The sequence below is a fragment of the Drosophila guanche genome, unplaced genomic scaffold (genome assembly GCF_900245975.1).
Source record: "Drosophila guanche unplaced genomic scaffold, DGUA_6, whole genome shotgun sequence".
In the NCBI taxonomy this organism is placed as follows: domain Eukaryota; kingdom Metazoa; phylum Arthropoda; class Insecta; order Diptera; family Drosophilidae; genus Drosophila; species Drosophila guanche.
Genome location: NW_022995748.1, coordinates 2,226,936 through 2,246,418, shown reverse-complemented (window position 1 = coordinate 2,246,418; position 19,483 = coordinate 2,226,936). Strand labels below are relative to the sequence as shown.

The 19,483-nt window shown below is 45.6% G+C and overlaps 2 protein-coding genes across 2 annotated transcripts; both read right to left on the bottom strand.

Moving 5' to 3' along the window:
- Nucleotides 1-2,782: 2,782 nt before the first annotated feature.
- Nucleotides 2,783-3,785, bottom strand: LOC117584162 (lymphokine-activated killer T-cell-originated protein kinase-like). Its single transcript, XM_034272926.1, has one exon. The coding sequence runs from the start codon at nt 3,768-3,770 to the stop codon at nt 2,796-2,798; it is 975 nt and encodes a 324-aa protein (XP_034128817.1). The 5' UTR covers nt 3,771-3,785; the 3' UTR covers nt 2,783-2,795.
- A 439-nt stretch (nt 3,786-4,224) lies between these two features.
- LOC117584082 (calmodulin-lysine N-methyltransferase) lies at nt 4,225-16,545 on the bottom strand. Its single transcript, XM_034272830.1, has 2 exons — nt 16,434-16,545; nt 4,225-6,474 (listed from the first exon to the last, which is right to left on the bottom strand). The coding sequence occupies exon 2, from the start codon at nt 6,419-6,421 to the stop codon at nt 5,138-5,140; it is 1,284 nt and encodes a 427-aa protein (XP_034128721.1). The 5' UTR covers nt 6,422-6,474; nt 16,434-16,545; the 3' UTR covers nt 4,225-5,137.
- Nucleotides 16,546-19,483: the final 2,938 nt, after the last annotated feature.

Sequence of the window (19,483 nt, the reverse complement as noted above, 5' to 3'; positions counted from 1 at the left end):
CTTTTCTTCTTCTGCGGCAGCCGAGGCCCAAAACCTAACCAGCCAAGCACGGATCAGCTGTTCCCGAGAACACACAAAGCCAAGGCCGAACGACCGACCAGAGCTTTCGCAGCATGAGAGCGCAAAAGCTCGCTCTCAGCTGGGGGCCACTTTATGCTGTGCTTTGAATGCTTCATGGAAGGTTGAGTGGTGGCCTTATCAGCTGTAGCTTATCATTTGATGAACGGATGGACAGTTTGTAAAATGTCTCTTTTGCTGCTGTTTCTGTTTTTTACACAATTAGTTATCCATATTTGGGCAAAGCTCTTTCGTAATTAAGGCCTATCCCAAGCCCCGGGATTCGATGGAGCACCAAAACATTTAGCATTTTTGAAACCGTTAGTTCGGCTGCTTATTTTAAACCAGGTGTCACCCGAAGAGAGAACCACTTTCCCTTTTTCTCCGACAGCCCCGCATGCCCATTGCCCATTGTCCATTGTCTTTTGTTTTTATTTTCTTTCTCTTTCTCCGGTCGCCGCATTGATTAATACTTAATCAGCAATATTATTGTTATTGGTTTTCTACAGTTTCCAATGGTTTTCTAAAGCGAGAGGGCGGCGGCAGTTTCATAAATACATTTTTCGCTCGCGTCCAACGAAAATCAATTATAAAGTCGCACAATAAGTTTCTCCATCACAAACAACAAATCGAACAAAGAGCTGAGAGACATATTGACCACCTACGTACCTATATTTGCGCTCATTGCATAATCGAACACTGAACAATTGCAACTTATAGCAGAAAATATCGAGTACACAGAGACATCACAAATACAGAGACATCAATCCACAATCAATACAAAGTTTTGCTGTAATTGCATTTTGAAAGCCACTTCTTAATGTTTTGCGTGCAAATGGTTTGTTTTTGGCGTACATCTGGAAAGCACAAACATCGAATGAACAAGAGAGGATATTGAAAAGGAATAACACAAGAAGGTGTAAGCTGAGGGAATAGATTGCATAGAAAGAGATGATATCTGACGGCGCCTAGAAGTATGTGAATACCTTGGGCATTTTTGCGTGATTCGCCCAAAATGAATGTTCATAATTTGGGCTTCATTAGGGATAGTTTAGGGATAATTTGTATCCAGCCAAAAAGGGCATGCTAATCGGCAGCACTTGCCCTTTGATCAAGCGAGCCATTTAATATCGCCTCATTTCCATCAACTTCCGCTCCTAAAAAGGCTTAACCCAGCGACACGCATGGTCATTTCCTGTACTATAATGTACCTTTTCCCTGGCCAGCTATTCATATGTTAATTACACATTTGCAATGTGACATAAAGGCCAGCAAGAACAACTATTTTTGGGGCCGTCAAGGCCAGCGTTAGTTAAATATTTCCTCTGGCACAAATAACGTTAATAATGAAGTGGGTCGAGCAGCCGTACTTTGTATCTACTTGTGCTTGTGCTTGTACATCCTTAGACAGGCTGGACTGGTGCCCAGGTCCCAGTTCCATAAAAAGTCCCTCGATATTCGTGGCCACTCAGCGGCACAGTCCAGTCCACTAATTTAGCTAATTAAAAATTTAATGAAGCTTTCCAAACTAAAAATACCTTCGACACGAAGGTGGATTGGAACACCTGTTGGCCCCGTAAAACTCGTTGTCTTGTTTCCCAGCTGTTTAGCACCCCGAAAACGACCCAAAAAAGGGTACAGCAATTCAATTGTGGGTCGGAGGCAGAAGTAGAGCCCAACTTCGAAATCGAAAACGCTTTTTCGGTGGCTTTTAAGTGGGTGAAAGAAAGCCTGAAGGAAGGCAACAAAAGCCGTTTCCTGCGCTGCGCATAATTGAGTGGCGGCCATCATTGCTTCGACTAAGTGTACCGATTTGCATACCACTGGCTCTCGCTCATGTCATTAGCAGCGTCACTGGGGAGCAAGGACAGGACTGTGTCGTGCCGGTTGGAGACAGAATTAACATGCCAGCGAGTGACAGACTCGAGGAGTATGCGCAACGTTCCTTGACGCCAGTTCGTAGCCTCCGCCTCCGCCTGCCTGCTGCCTGCCACGCAGCGTTTGTTTGACTTGCCCCTGCCTACCGCTCCTCCTCCTTTGCCGCCTGGATTACATGTCTAGAGCACATCAAACAAGCTTACTTACCAATGACCTCGTTAATGACGCACACACACACACACACACACACACACACACAGTCACACACGCAAAGGACACACTCAACCCACTGCGTGTGCGTTTGCCGTGCTGTTGAGTTTACTTTGTAAGTTTCGCTTATCAGATTTTATTTTTGTTTTCATTTTTGATTTTTTGTCAGCTGCTGCACATTACGAGTCCAAGCGTGGTAGGGGTCAGCAATGGGTTTTGTGTGAAATCGACATGGGAAATGCCCTGGCAATATGGAATAAAAGAAAATATAATCGAAATTTTTAAGAATTATTATTCTATTTCCAATTATATTTCAAGCGCTGACGGCGGCTGAACTGTTAAAAGCCCAGTTTAACAGCTCTGTAGCTCACAGAGCTTGCAGCCCAATATAACAGCGCAGCTTAACAGCTCAGTTTAACAGCCTGCTTAGGCAGCCCGCTAACAGCGGTCTACAGTACTGTTGGCGCTCTCCGACTGCGCTCAGAGAGTGGGCTCGCGCTCGCTCTCACGATCGATTCGGCTTTACACTGTAAGCTTTTTAGCATTGTTTCCACCCCCGCACTGTTACAGCCCCGACAATGCATACACATACAAACATGCATACAAAAGCTTTTTCTATTTGTTTCATTATCGTTAAACTGCAGCTGAACTTAGGCTCGGTTGCCCCCTTCCTCGATGCTCAGCAGAATGTTACGAGCAGTGGGACGATCCTCCATCGGCGTATTCGTGCATAGGAAGAACAGAGCGACGATGCTCTCGTGCTCCTCGCTCACCTGGAATGCCACTGGTAAAGCGGGACGCGTGCCGTAAGGCAGAAGCAGGCTGCTCTTCTTAAAGTCGGAGAGTTCTTCTATCAAGTCACCATCTGTCTGCTGGTTCTCCTTGTCCTCAGCGAAATCCATGTTCAGTGTGTGCGGCAGCACGAGCGCCAGCGTCTCGTAGATGACAAGGCCAAAGCTGAAGATGTCAGCCTTGCTGTTCAGGACCTTCGATTGCTGAATCACCTCCGGAGCTGACCACAGATCCGTTCCCTCGTAGACGCGACTACTGTTCACCTGGCCATGCTTGTCCAGCGGCAGAGCCACACCAAAGTCACAGAGCTTACAGTTCTCGAACCCCCCATTGATGAGTACATTAAAGGATTTCAGGTCGCCGTGCAGCACCCGTGCCTCGGTGTGTAGAAAGTCCAGGGCCCGGGCAACGTCTGCGATCACTTTGTTGGTGAGTTTGGCGGGCAGCGGCCCCAGATTCTCCTCGCGGCGCGCATCCAGCATGGAGCCCAACGAACAGCCGCATATCTCCAGGACCAGGGTGTTCAAGCCTTCGTCCGTTGTGACCAGCCCACAGAATTGAACGATGTTTGGGTGCTTCAGTTTCTTCAAGATTTTAGCCTCGTGCAAGATGCGCTCATTGAAGATCAAGTCCTTCTTTTCCAGCGCATCCTGTGTGATTCTCTTGATGGCCCATGGCGTGCGGTTTTGCCCATGTCGGGGAGAACGGTCCAGCCGGTACACCTTCACTCCGCTGCCAAAGCCCAGGGTCTTCATCATTGGTGATGCCGGAATGCGAATCGTGGAGCTCATGTCCTCAGACAGTTTCCGCGACTTGCGTGGCGGCGTTTCCATCTTCAGGGGGAGGTTTGTTTTAGCTCAAGAATATTTGGGCAAATATCGACAAATTATTTACTCTTATTTGTAGGGTTACTAAGACGGAAATGAAAAGTTATTCAAGCTCCAAACTGGCATAAATATCATGGCAGAGCAGATCCCTTAACTGGACAAACCTTTGACTGCTGGGTATCGCGATAAGCATTCTGCCTGCTGACGTAGTCCTGTTTCCCGGACCGAGGCACAATTAAAGTAACTGCCCATCCACTGTGGCAGCAGGCCATAAAAATTCGCCCGATTGTCTCTGGCTTCCATCGCGTCTTTGCCAACAACTCCGACAATATGTTTGCTCGATAATTACCATTGACATCATGGCAATGACGCTGCCATTTCCTCCATGTTCCCTGTACCTATTTTCATACCCATTCGAGCTCCCTGTCTGAACCACAGTGAAACAATGCACGGGCATAACTTGTGTGTGTCATTTCGATACTGTATTTATCTCATCATCATATAACCATTAACACATGCTCTATTATAATTACAATACACTAGTTAAGTTAACTATTAGTTAATTGGTCGAGCGCTGGCCACGTTTCGTATTCGGTTTCGGGGATGTTCGCAGTTTACTTTCTCGTTTCTCTTTGATCTCTTTCAGGTCCCCGAAAGCAGCCCCAAAACTTCATACATATAATATTCATTACATTATAATTAAATAATACTTGTGTGTGTGTGTGTGTGTGTGTGTGTGTGTGTGGTAGTAACAAAGGAATCTTTTCTGGCATAACTTAACAGAGAACTACATGCTAGGGGGTGACCATTAGGCTGGTCCTCAACAGGCGCTGATCCCCAATGGGCCACTAAAAATAACTCGTAATAAGTAACTCAAATAATAAGTTTTCACTTAAGCAATATTGTGGAGCTCCTAAAACGGATTTATGTGGATTTATTTAGCTTGGGTTTCTGGCAACTTCAAAACTAATTTCGTGCAGAAAAGGGAGAGCAGAGGACAATACTGCATGGCATTTGCACACACTTGGGGCCACATCAAAGACATTTTAATAAGTGCGAATAATAATAATAATAATTTGTAGAGCAACTTCTCTTTTGTGTGCCCTTCGTGGCAGCCGGGGGAATGGGCATGGAATACATTTTTCTAACAAAATTAAATCAAAAGTTGTTTGGTGGAATTTTTGCTCTTTCTTTCTGGGCGATAACAGGGACCAGCCTAATGCATTTTGCTATATCTTGGGGAGCGAATTTCGTTTGCTTCGGCCCCATTTTGTGTTTAAGGTGTAAACTGGAATTTGCTTTGCCATCAACTAAAACATTGACTAAATTGAATTGCACCTATCGGGTCCCGTGTCCGGACCGATTCCGATACTCTAGCTGTGCGTCTTGCACAGTCGCAGCAGCTGCGGATAGTGCAGATCCTCGTCGTACAGGTCGGAGTCGGCCTTGAGCTGGAGGTGTCGCTGCCAGATGGTCTCGTTGTAGCGCGTGGCCAACTCCACCGTGAACCCGCGGGCAGTGCACTCCGCCTGGAACACGCTGAGTGTGCGACCGCGACTCGGGGCCATGATCAGGGCCATGCCCTGGGGCGCCAAATAATACCAGATGGTGTCCACCAGCGCTGACCGTGCCTCGTCGAAGAACAGACAGTCGGCGCACAGAATGAAGTCGAACTTGGCCTGCTCCGCCTGAGCACGAGCCGAGCTCTCCTGCCACTTGAGCACCGAGCATTTGGTGTAGCAGCTCAGCTCGTTCAGGCAGACCGTCTTCCGCACATTCTCCACCGAGATCTCGTTGCCGTCGGTGAGGTGCACGGCATAGGGCTTGGCGTACTTGGCCAGCATGAGGCCGGCCAGGGAGGTGAAGCCGCCGCCCAGCTCCAGAATCCACTTGCCCCGATACGCCTCCACCTCGGAGAGCACCAGGGCCGTGAGGGCCTCCTCCGAGGGCCACACACAGATGTTGCCCGTGTTGTTGAAGCCCATGAGATCGCTGGCGGTCAGCTGTCGCTCCATGTGGTGGATGTTCACCGAGTACTCCACGTCGTTGTCCAGCAGCATGCGGTACTTGTACCAGTTCTCCGTCTTGCCCAGGCACTTGAGGCTCACGTGATCCTCGAAGCTGTCCTGCCGCAGCAGATCGAAGCTCTTGAAGCGCCGCACCGATGCCGTCTGCTCCTCGCTGAACTCGTCGCTGGAGGAGGAGACAGTCTCCTCGGAGTCCTTGCGCAGCACCTTCGCCAGTATCTTCCAGCGCTTCTGGGCCGTGCTCTGCATATTGGGCGTGGCTGGCGGAGTGGGCGGCATCACAGCTGGGGGGCAGAGTCCGATTTGCCCGACCTCCAGCTCGGAGCAGTCCCTCTGCCCAGCCGCAGTCATGTTCAGGTTCAGGTTTAGGTCTTTTTCTTGGTTGTTGTTGACTGACAGAGAACCCGCTGCTGCTGCCATTCCTCTGCCCTCCAGCGTCATCCTGCGGTGCTCCTTGAACGCATTCAGCGTGTTGTCTATGTCGTATTGCAGCAGCAGCGATATCGTCGCCAGATGTCCCACTTCCACCTCAGGTGTCTGCTCTGCCTTCCGGCTTACTTGCTGCTGTGGCTGGGCCTGCGAATTGAGTGGAGTTTCTGGTGTCAACTTTTGTACTAGGGTTGCTGACATTTTACTTGAGTTTCGGGTTGCTTTTCCGATCTATTTCCGGACTTGTTTCATATCTGAAAATGATGAGGAGAGGCGTACAGAATTAGTCAAAGTTTTTGTCTCGCCTTCTTTCGGGCCAATTATTTTCCAATTATGCATTTTTAATGGCATTCAAAATTATAATAGGCCAACCCATGTCTTTGGCTACATTTTAATGGACCAGACGGCTATGGGTATCTCTATCGACTATGCTATACCCTAATCAATTTCTTAAGCATAATGATGCTGCCATGTGGGCCGCATCCATCTTTTCTCTTGGCAATCCCTAAGGAATCTTCCACTTCCAATTTTCGCTTAATCAAAATTGTACAAAGAGAAAGAATATTTTTGAAGCACTCGCCATAATTTGATGCCTAACTAAAAACAACTAAATAATGTGCAAAGACGTAAATAAATCAGTAGAATATTCCCTCGTGCGTACCTTGCTGTTGCCTTTATTGTTTTGATTGTTGCACATTTTCCGTGTGTATATTTTTATTTTCTGTTGCCTGCCGTATAAATTCATCAAAATTAACACATTTTACAGCTCATAAAAGTGTTAATTGTGCTGACGCGAAAGCAGAAACAAACACACAAACCGACAGACACCTACTCATCGTACTCGTACCCAGATGGGCGGCGGTTGGTTTTCCAGCAAAGTTTCCCAGTCGACCCAGCAATCAGCCACAATGCGAACGGCATATGGAGTCTGTCTGTGATAAGAGGGCGTTCAGTTCTGATTAAAGGCTTGTTTTGCGCACTTTCCGCAGACCTTTGGCAATGTTGTGGCTGCGCGCATGGACCACTGACACCTACTCCGGGCAGGCGGGTACACAGTGCGGCTGAGTAATAAAAGTTCAGCCGAAAACATTCATCTTTCTCTAGGATTATCCAATTTTGTGGGCATGGGTAGCACACAAATGTTATCCGAGCATTGACAGCTGACACCTGTGCCGATAAGCTGCTCTGGGACAAGGAAAGCTGTGTCTACGGGCTTCATTACGACCAATCGTGTGCACATTTGAATAATGTAGCAAAATCTGAGCAGACATAATTCTGTGCTTGATTAGATAAAAACCCAATCTGGAACAGCAGTCAGCGGTTAGCTTCATTCCCCATTAGTTATTATAAATGGCACGAAAAATGCAGATCAAAGTCGCAAGCAGATCAGATCAGAATGTTTTCCAGCGGTTTGTTTAATTTTATATATTTACACACATAAATGTGGCAGCCCCAAGGCAGCAGCTCTCTAGTTTGATGAACTACCAGCCCTGGCAGACCATAATAAATGTCTTAATCAAACTGTGAGACCCTTTGTGGAGTCACACTCTCAGCTGTCAGCATTCCATTGCAAACATTAACAACTTTGAGGAAACTTCTCAAACTACAGCCCCTCCCAGACTCTTATGCCAATGAAACTTTGCCATGCCTAATGGCCAGCTGGAGAAAGTGGATTTGCATTCGCCGAAAGTGGGGGAAACATGAATATTGAGTGGGCTCTGGAAAACGTGCCCCAAAAACCCGCAGCAAAAGTTTACTCCGCTCAAACTTTAAAGCCTCCTGCCCTGCAGCCTCGACAATAAAAGCCGACCATGTCTGCAGGATGCCCGGGGAAAGCCAGCAAAGTGCTTCCCCTTGCTTATATAGTGAACCATTGGAAAATTAAAGTTTTTCTGCAGCAAATGCCACCAATTCGACTTGAATCAATCACTCGAGAAACTCTTCTTGCATTGTGGCAACACAAAAAGTTGCCAAAGAACAGAACCCGACAGGCAGCCGTGCGTGTGCTCCTACCTGAACGATGAGGGAGCACGCGATGCTCTATGGGAGAGACTCGTGCGTGTGTCCTCCGAACAGCTGATGAATGCTTGGCGCTCTTCGCGCTCATTGCTCGCATTAACTCATGTAATTTATTATTTATTGCAATCTACTGTCACAGCAATTTGGCTTCGCTTTTCTTCTCATGTTCTCTGACCTTGGGGGACACGAAGTGTCAACAGACACATGACTCGAGCGAGACAGGCCTGATAAAGACCACCAGCTGGGAAAAAGAGTTATGCCAGCGTCGCTGCCGAGATAATGAAGTCAAATTTAATTATGCCTGACTCGGTGGCGGTTGGGGGAAACTTTTACCATCAACGATAATCTAATACACCGCCAAGTTGGTGGGGGGGGGCAACACACTTTGCTTTAATAAATTCAATTTAGTTAGAAGTTAGAGAGAAACGCCAACTAAAAACTAAGCTGGAAAGCAGATAGACGCGGCATATAAATTGATTCAAAAAATAATCTGTTATTAAGGTGGCCGAGAGCAATTAGACTAGACATGCAAATGGTGACAAAAATCATCGTTTTATTGACAAAAAATATCGATACATCAAGCCAATGCTTCGCTGTAAAGACAGCCTCGATTGATTGATGGATTTGTGGCATTTATTCGACGTGGAGCACCACTCAGCGCTTAATTAAAGGCCAATATAAGCTAAAAACAATCACAGTCAAGTTGAGGCCACATCCTTAGATTGATGGTTTAAGTGAGCAAAGTCTCAGTTCAGCATACATTGCTCATACTCTGGGCTAGCCGATTGCCTGCCGCATGCATGGCGTATGCGTAATCTTCAAAGACTTTCGAACGCTTCCCCATTCATTCGCTGTGTACATATGTACATATTTTCCTGCGTTAGTCTTCAAATTTTATTAGCGCACATAATCCCCATCGATTTATGGCCCCATCTAACTATCCCAAATGTCTATAATGTATGTATGTACATATTTATGTATGCAAATATGTATCTCTACATTTGTGTGTGTGTGTTTGTTTGTGTCGATTTGTTTACTGTTTACAGGCTGTAAGCTGATTCCGACTGAACGCTTTTTCTTGATTTTTGACTGCAATTCAACGCTGGCGCATCTGCCTGCCCACCAACGAGCTCTAGATACATACATACATATGTACATATGTAGATATTTACATATTTACATATATGTATGTACATGCACCACTGCTCCGATTTAATTTACGCTCGCATCTGTTTTTATTGGGCATTTTCCTCCCAATTCAATGCCCATTCAGAAATCTCTGGCCTGCACCCGGCCTCAGGCGAGTTCAAGTAAGTGCAAAAATGTAAATAAAAATTCAATTTTCTTCCGCTTCTGGCGAGTGCACAGGGAACGCCGAACGGCACTCGGTCTGAAATAAAATATTAATTAAATTATTTGCATAGCCCAGGGCTGCTCCTGCCAGTCCTCTGCCCCGAAACATTTCCGGCTCGGCCGGAAGTGGTCGGGCCAAGTGTCGCCTCCAATTTTTATTGCCTGTCACTCAACCAACTCAACCACTCAACCAGATATTTGTGGTGGGCACAGTGTGGGGCAATCGAGGTGAATGTTTCAACAGCTGAAAGGGAACTCCCTGATCCGCTGCACTGCTAATGACGAGCTTCGGCCACAGGGAACGGAGCATGAGTTGACAACAAAAGGGAAAGAACTTGCAAGGGACTGTAGGTAGAGGTTTATTGATTTATTTCTGCTTGAACTGAAGGAACTGCCACTCGTTTTTTGTTTTCACTTAATCCACATTTATTTGAGCCAACAATTGGGTAAAGTTGAAACATTTCAGCGTGCTGCCAAGCCTTCTTTTATCCAAGTTCCTCGACTCCAAATGAAACATCCAGCATATGCAGAATGCATACAGAATTCCCAGCTTAAGCACGTTGAGCATTTGTGATCCTTTTTGGCTTTGGTTTCTGGCATCTGCAAGCTATGCTGAAATTGTGATAACAATTTAAGCCACGTACCACAGGAAAATTTACATATTGTGCCAAGGGGAGCTTCCCACCCTGCCCTGCCCTGCCCTGCCAAACCATATGACATAATTTTGCTGCATACACAGAGGCACGGAGGATGCAAAAATGGCAAATATGTAAAGCATTTTGTGGAAATGTGTAGCTGGCAGTCGCCAACTTGCCAAAAGCCATGGGAGGGCACTCCTTAGAGCTGGGGTTTCCAAGAGCAAAAATTGTATTATCTACTCGAGAAAGCAGAGTCATTGCGGGGCTCTTAATCATCGGAGAAACGACAAACATTTTCGGCAGGCGCCTTAATTTAAAAATAACTAAACGACGAAAAGGACAAATCCGGATGACCCTTGTGGTTTGGCATAACAAATTCGAAATAAAGAGAACAAAAGCAAAGGAATAAAATGAGAGAGAGTGAGCCAAAGGGCAGAGCCAATTAGGAGCACATCTAGCAGAGGATGGAGGCTAAAGGACCTGGCAGCACCATCAAGGACTGACCAACTGTTAAGTGTTATTTAGCCGAAAACTAAAAAACAAATTTCCCCTTTCCCCATTTGCCTTTGCCCCAAAGCAACAGTAACTATTGGACGCTTCAATAAATAAACAGGAAAATAGTTTGCGCCACAAACATATCGTGTAGTTGATATATGTACAGTGCAGAACAGCACTGTATGTGCAGGATATGTGTGTGCTGTGTGTGGAGACATGGAGACAACTCTCGCTTCGGCTGGCAACAAGGGTGTACGTGGCAACATGGCACACACACGGACACACGGACACTCGGGCAAGTCTATAAATAGTCAGCCACCCGTCCTGTGTGTGTGACAAGAACAGGAGCAGAAGGGGAGAGAGCTGTGTAGCATGCCGCAGGTGCAACCCCATGCCCTACAGCCCAACCGCAAGGCAAATTTGTGACGTGTGTCAACGCTGGGATTCTGCTTAAGCTCAAGCCACGCAAAATACACAATTCCCGGAGAAGTAGGAGCAAGGGACATGCCAAGACATGGCCAAGGGTAGATGTAGAAAAACCCACGAGGTATCAGCTAGTTGGCAGCCATTTGCTCTGACTGTCTCTGGTTAAGTACTGCTGAGGTGAAGAGGGCTCCAAAGGATGCCAATGTCGTTGCCGAGAACTGACTGGATGGCACAGCGTGGGCCTGGCTGGCGGAGGGACATGACGGAGTCTGCCTAAATGCTTTCATCACTCAGCTGGAAAGGCGCACGCACAGCTACCAGCGGGTAGAGAGAGGAGAGCCAGAGCCAGAGCCAGGGTCAACGGACTGGGTAAACATTGGGCTGGAGGCTGCTGCTAATTTGACTCAAAATATGCTCCCAAATCAATCTCCTCAAGTGTCTACTGATTGACCCACTGCCCGGACAACCACTGAGCTTATCTTGATTTTGATGTCGTTGTAGCACCAAGAGTCGGCCCCTAATCTAGGCACTTTTTTGGGGCTCTAACGCTGACAATGTAACACATTTTTTGATGACGATAATATACATGAGGCAAGGGGAGATATTTTTAGAAAATCGCGTCAGCTATCAGCGATAATATGACGGTAATCGAACATGATAATTCCAATTGAAATATCATTTGTGCGGGGCCATAATTTGAATGAAGTTGTCAGCGGTACTTTTTCTTGATGTTATTCCAATGAACTTTAAAGTTGAAATATTTGCTATATGCTTACTAGCTGGAGGAGGTGATGGCATTGTGATGGCAACCCAAGACCCAAGTGCTCCATTGGAAGTAATGCATTCAAAAGCTTGTCATTTCATTCGATACCCATGCCACGGGATTCTTCTGCCTGCAATCCATCATACCTGGAGGCAGGAAAGCAATCACCTATCGCATCGGGTGATACCAGCATTGGCCATGCCATAAATCTCTGAGCAGCAAAATATAACAGCACAACAAACCCTGTGCTGTCCATAAATCAAATCACAATGCACAATGCTCCAACTCGTGCAGCAATCTTTGGCCATTGAGGCAGAGCTCTGGTCCCTTGCATTTGATGTGCAGGAAATTCAATTTATCTCAAATATCACAGAGGCAAACATTTATTTCAATTTATACATTTTGCACAGATACAATTGTTAATGAACTTTGACACATGGCTGTGGGGTGGCTTTGTGGGTGGCCTGGATGTCCGTGGATGCCCGCGGACACCCATTCGCGTGTCCGTGTCAGAAGTCAAGAGGGAAAGCAGCGACAACAGAGTGCCCCAAGCTGCAATGAATGAAAAGTCAGCTTGACGCATGCAACTTTTTTTGCAAAGGGCACTCTGGGGGAGGGGGGGAGGCCATTGAGCGACAGGCCACTGACGGACAGAGTGACTCACTGACTGAAGCCACAAGAGCAGCTTCAGCTGGAACTTGGCCTTTAATCAATCCTGAATAAAACCCAATCAAAGAAATATTTTAGCTAATTATTCACGCACATAACAAGCAAATGTTCAATGCAAAAATCCATCCACAGCCTGGCCCATTGTATGCCTTAAGCTGCGAAACTTTTGTTATTTTACTCCTGCTGAACTTGGCTAAGCTTGGGCTGAGGATAATTAAATATCGATCAGCTAAGCCCTTAGCACTTCCCACACAAATGTCACCAGGCACACATGTAATTTCCGCCCCAAACCAGCCCGCTGCATGACTGCGGAAAGGGCGACCACAGAAAGTAAAACCGCAGGGCCGTGCCTAGGCTTATCGCCAAATCAGAGCTGCAGCAGTGCAGAACTTTAGCTGCAGCAGAGAATAGAAAGAGTTAGTTGGTTCGTTGGCTGATTATTATGTGTCCTGTCACGCGGCGACTGTTCTTTTTGCGGTGCAGCACTGCAGTTGCTTATCGCCGCTTAATGGGTTTATATTTTCAGCTGACGCTGCGTATGCGCAATTCTCTGTGATTACGGGGCTGGATGCCGTGCCCCAAATACACACCCCAGTTTCGAGACGGCTCACATTATGCAAACTTGGCAATAAAAATTCAATTAAGCTACAAGGACGCGCTGTCAAGTGCCCTCAGGAGCCATGGATGATAGCGCTGACTTTGCCGATAAATCAAAAATGTTTTGCCAGCAGCAACAACAATGGGCGTGGCAGGGGCAGCAGCAACAAATTGTGACATGCTGTGCGGCCGTTTATGACTTTGATGCACGTTTTAATTATAATTTTGACGCCAACTGTTTAAACACAGCGACGGCCGCAAATATTCGAGACACATGTGCGAGCCAGGCAGGGCGATAACAAAGCCAGTGCCAGGGCCAGGGCCAGGGCCTATGGGTAATTGCTGCTCGCCTGCACCAGAGCCCAGTGGAATGGGATCTGCCCGAGGCAGGACATGCAAACCCCATACTAAGGCACACAAAGAGCTCACATGGTCAACATAAGTCACGAAACCATCAGGCAGGAGAATGCAGAAAGCGGGAGAAATTCTCGGAAAATTGAAATGAAACCAAAGCAAGCCAATGGATAAAAGGGAACTCTTTTGTCAAAGTTTGCATCCACTTCAATTTGCAGCTCAAATTCATTTCGGTTTCTGGCTGTCAAAGTTAACCTGCAACTCACCCAACCAGCACATGACAACTATAACGACACGGAGGTGGCTCGAAGTCAGCTCTTTTTTATGTGGCGTTGCTCCTTCAGGTGTTGCCAACTACAACACACATCAAGAGCAAAGGGAAACGAAAAGAAATGGATCTAATGCTGCAGCTCCTCCCCTGTAGTTCCTTTACTTAAACAGCTACATATGTGGAGCTCTGGGCTGCCGTATCCTTTAAGCACTCCTCCAATAGCTAGCTCTTCAAAATTCTCTATCAAATGTAGCTCACATTTGCCACCTCCTTTCGCTTGATGTCCCACTGTGCAACGGAAAGTATCAAAGTGCTCTCAATGCACATAATTCTCACCCCAAAAATGTGATTAATCACGGATTGCACCTCTAATCTGTCCCCTCACTTTTCTCAGTGCATTCAAAAGAAGGCTGGCACATTTTTAATACCTGGCACTCGAAGCCTTAGAGGGGTATATTCGATTTGTGCTCGAAGGAAATGCTTCCGACCCCATGAATTATCTGTCTATCTATCAATCTGGCAAATAAAGTCCTTTTAATCTTAACAAATTCTACTTTGAACACTTAGGAAAGTCTGAGTTCAGCTCACGAACTATTTTGCAGACAGTGTTGAGGTGCAGCTTATGGCCTCATTTATCAGCTTATCAGAATGGTAAAGTTCATTACAATTCTTTCAATTTAAGTTCTTTCTCATATACCCCGCCTGAGTACCCTGTATAAAACTAGTGACGCGTTTAAGCACTCCCCACAACGTTCCTTCTGGTTTCGGCTTGGGACCAGACGTATGTATAACGTATACCGTTTGCCGAATTCCACTTGCCGCATGTCGTATCTGTGGCTGTGGCTGTTTCTGTGTCTGTGTACGTTCCGGCAACAGCGACAGCGACAGCGACTGTGACGTAGGCTTAGCCACGTGTTTATGTGGGGTGTTGGGGGGTGCCGACTAGATTTATAGTCCTCAAAGCTGTAGTCTCCATAGAATAGAGACTGTGCCTATGCCTGTGCGGCTGTGCATTCGGTACTCAATTAATACTCATCAGCGTGACATTAGTGCCATGTGCAGATGAGAAGAGAGGAAATCAAGTGCAGCAAAAAGCAAAGATACTCGTACACAGAAAAGACAGTTGAACGCGTGCAGCGGCCAATTGTTCGGCATACTCAAAGGACACACATAATAGCTCCACCCACCTATTGGTGTTTCGCTCGCTCAATCTTCGGTCCATCAATGAATCAGGGCCATAAATCTCCTTCAAGTGCGCTCGACATCATCATCAACAGACATTTTAATGCTTTGCCTGAACTTTAAACTAAATAAATAGAAAACGCTTCTGGCTCCTCTGCTCTTGCAGGTTTTTATGGCATTCGACTTTAATTAGCCCATAAAACTGGGACTGCGACTGGGACTGGAGCGATAGCAGCAAGAAAACTTTAAACAGTGGCCAAGACTTGAGCAAACAGAAGCAGCCCGAGAAGGTTCACGAGTTGACCAAATGCGAAATGCCTGCAAATCATTGAGCGTAAATTAAATGTAATTGAAAGCGATTGACAAATGGAATCTAGATCTGGCAGACCACATGCTAAGTGGAAAGCGGGAACAAGTGGGGATTTGTGTGGTGGGTACCAAGCTCAATTGAACTCTGAAGCAAAAAACTAAATAATTTTCTATGGGCTCAGAAGGAGGCTTCCAAGCTGCGAGCATTCATGAGAGATGCAAAACAATAGAAACGTTTTGCAATGTGAATTGCTTCCTATGTACGAGTATAAGTCGACATTTCTTTCTATAAACTTCAGATGGAAGAGAGATGATTAAAAAAGTTCCCATAAATACTTGGAATTCCTAAAAAAAAAAAGTTCTTTAAGTTATTTATTTTATTCTTCTGCCTCAAGGCGTTCTGTCGGGATTATTCGACTAACACAAGACTCGGATGCAACCTTTCCACAGTCAGGAGTGTGAAATTAATTAACCTTTAAAGTTTTTTGACAAAAACAAAGCGAACTTGCCACCAGCTACCAGCAACTGAAAAGAGCTCTCGGGGTAAATATTTATTTTAGTGCAAAAGAATGCCTAAAGCGGTGGCCTTACGTTCGGCTTCACTAAAAGTCAGCTGGAGTTAGATAAGTAAAATTATGCGCCACTGATATTGATAACGAAATGGCATTTGGGGGGCATGAGATAAACGTGTACCTAGCATGGGAAATATTCGAAAAATCAGTTTCCACCAACACATTTGTCAGTTCCCAAGCGAAGCGTTTGTTAACCTGTCGAAATGTTTCGCAAACAAATCAAAATGCAGACAATAAATGCAACACAAATTGATGAACTGCAACTGCAAAATATGGGTTTGCTTACAGAATGTACAGACAAAAGACTCGAAATGCTTACGTCGAAAAATTGTAAATATATTCTCGACTGGGCCGTTAAATCGCGAACACAATTCCAACTCTAAATGTTTGCAATCTCTTCTCTAACGATATGTTTCGTCTATGTTTTAGCGTTGTTTAATATATTTAATAGCACAATCACTCTTTTAAGATACTTTCTGAAACTTTATTTACATCATTTTTGTATATATTTTTTTTTTTTTTTAGTCGCTCATAACTTTGCCTCAGTATTTTTGAAACCACGCACCATATTTTCCAAGCACACGCGCCCCGAAGGCAATAACAGATGCCGAAACTGAAGCCGCCAACGGAAGACGGGAAAAGCTATATATATTTCCACTTTTCACACGGCCAACGCTGCGTATGAGCAACGACTGAAATTGAAATTGAGCGCACAAAAACTTCTCTGCCGAAAAATACGTTCGAACACGTTCGCGCTCAGCCTCGAACCTCGAACCTCGAACTTCCAACCTCACCTTCGAACTAGTTAGAAGTGAATAAAAGTGGGGGAGAGGGTACAAAAATGTACATATTTAAGCATGATTATGAGTGTGGAAGTATGCGTAAAAATAGTCATCAGAAATTTCTTTCTATGCTGCAGATATAGAATGAATCTGGCACTATTTAAGGAAACTAAAACCTAAAACCTTGTTTGATCCAATAAGGGATAAACATATAAGATGAACTCTCTAGAGCTAGCTAGACCCCGCTACAGACAGTTAAAGATAATAAAAAGGGAATGTGACATTCAGTTCCCCTTCCAGCCACTTTTCCCATACCAGAAGGTGTCCCCGAATATATGTTGGTTATTTTAGACATTTTCCTGGTTTGGCAGAGTTTTAAACAACAAAAGATATCGAGATAGTTTCGCACGACTTTGGAAACTGTTACCAATTCCAACTGTTCCTTCCCCCTCTGGGCAACCTCTAGACTAAAACTAACAGAAAAGACTGAAGTGCAGTGGGTGGATGGTCGCGTGGGCGCTTTGACGTGTTAATGTTTGAGCTTGAGCTGTGTCCTAGGACACCAATACTCACTCGCTCTCTCTTTCCCTCTCACTGATTTGTTGCTTCTAAATGATTTTCCATATTCACATTTCACGCGTCTAAATGTTTGTCTTCTGCTTGGCGCTGTTGTTGCTTTTTTCTATTTGCTTTTGCGTTTGATTCTTCCCGAACGCCGCTGGCAAAATTATCATTCATTCATAAAAAAAGAAGGAGGATGGGCAGAGGGGTGCGGGCAGGCGGGTGCGACTTGCGGGCGTGGGAAACAGAAAACAATAAAGGCCAGAGAACCAGCGCCGGCAGAGCAAACGCAGAACAGCGTCAGAGCAGAGAGCAAGAGACTGGCCAGACAAACAGGCGGGAAAAGTGAATGGGAAAGGACTGGAAAACCATTCGGGATGGGGTACTCGGCGCAGAGGAGGAGCGTTGCTCTTCGCTCTTTACTTTTGGCTTTATTTATATTAATATATGTGTGTTATCTGTGTATGACTGTGTTTGTGTCTTATTTGTATTTATTTTCTTTTTATTCAACGCTTCTGACAAACAAAACAGTAAATGAGGAACAATTTTGTCAGATTTTTGTTACTTTTTACGGCACAAAAAATAACAAAAAAGAAATTTGCAAAAAGAAGAACCTAAAAAAGCGAAAGCTGTGGCCTAACGACTGATGAAATTCAAATCGACACTGGGAGAAAACGTAGGCAACAATTGGGGAACCCAACCCTTTTCGTTGAAGAAAAGAACTAAGAACTAAAACCGAGTAAAAGAGACTCGGAGACCAGAAGTGAAGAGAGAGAGAGAGAGTAAAATACCAGATTCCACTTTTCACACAAAGTTTTCTCGCAGTGTACAAAGCGCCGCCTCAGCCTGTTCCCGTGTTCTGCATTTTCTGTGTTTTTTTCTTCGTGTCTACCCGCCGCTGAAACGGAAAGAACAAAACAAAAATATTCCAGCTGAAAATGTCAACCGAAGGGGAAGGAAAGAAGGACAAACTTTTAGTCGATAAGGTCGTCCAAATCAGAGCACACACAGAATCGGGTTGTAGAACTGACAGAAAATCTGTCAGAGGTCAGAGGGAGTTGGCAAAGGGTGGAGGAGAGACAATGGTGATACCACAGCTGCGATTACCCTAATTCTTTGGCAGGATGCAGAGTGGCCTTAAAGCTGGAGAGTTCTGTCACCCTACCACGAAATTGGGAATTCGTTTTTCCAATGATTTATCTGTGCCACTGGCGGTTGAAGGCAGCAAACATGACACGATGCCGATGAGGATGATGTAAAATAAAAGGGGGACTGTGGATAAGGGTCTCGGATCAACTGCATTAGAACATACAAGGTTGAACACTGGGAGGTTGTTCAACCCCAAAAGAAATCAAGGAACACATTTAATACTCCTTTTTAGAGACTTTAACTAACATTTAGTACAAGTCCCAGGCGCTTTTAACCTTTCCAAGGTCCCCGCTTACATAATCATTCAAGGGCTGGCTGATGCTTGATCTTTCACGAGCCAAAAACTGGGGTTTATTTTTAAACGAAAAACGCTAACCGAAATTACAATTATTTATGTGAGGGGCAAATAATTCATGGCTCATTGCCGCTGCACCTGAAGGCTTATTAAAATAGAGCGAACGAACCCGAGAACCCCAAGCAGAATAAATAGAAGCATAAATAGAAGTGAACAGTCGAGTGTTGCGACTACGGGATACCCCGCTATGAAGACTCACTTGATAGCCAAGGATAGCCCGAAACTATTTTGGATATTTTGTTTACTAGTAAACCTTGCTCCAACTGCTGCAACAATATTCTCGTATATATCCAAAAATCACACCAAAGCGGAGACACAAGTTATACGCTCCCCGTCTGATTCTGTTGCTGCTGTCTCTGTGGCCGTTGACAGGCAAACAGCAAAACCAGATAAAAGACAGCAGCAACGGCAACGGCAACGGGAAAGTGAAATGATGATACCACAAGTATGGAGGAGGGGAGGAGCAACAAACCGAGCGAACAGTTGGCATTTTCGATTTGCGTCAACTCTCGTTCGTCGTTGGTCGTTGGTCGTTGGCAGTGTCCGACCCGAAGACTGGGCGCTGGGCGCAGGGCGGAGGGCGGAGGGCGGGCAGACAGCTCATGTAAAATTGATGCACACGAAGATTCTCTGTCGCTCTGTGTCGTCTGGTGTGCATGTGAAATAATTATTAATAAAAATAATGTGCCATGAAATGTTTTCGTTGTCATCCTAGCAGTTGCACTTCCGCCTGCTGCGCTGTGGCTGTCAGTGGGGGTAAAGGGCAGG

Coding starts and splice junctions, on each gene's coding strand:
- LOC117584082 (XM_034272830.1), bottom strand. CDS start 6,421: ATGTCAGCAACCCTAGTACAAAAGTTGACACCAGAAACTCCACTCAAT.
- LOC117584162 (XM_034272926.1), bottom strand. CDS start 3,770: ATGGAAACGCCGCCACGCAAGTCGCGGAAACTGTCTGAGGACATGAGC.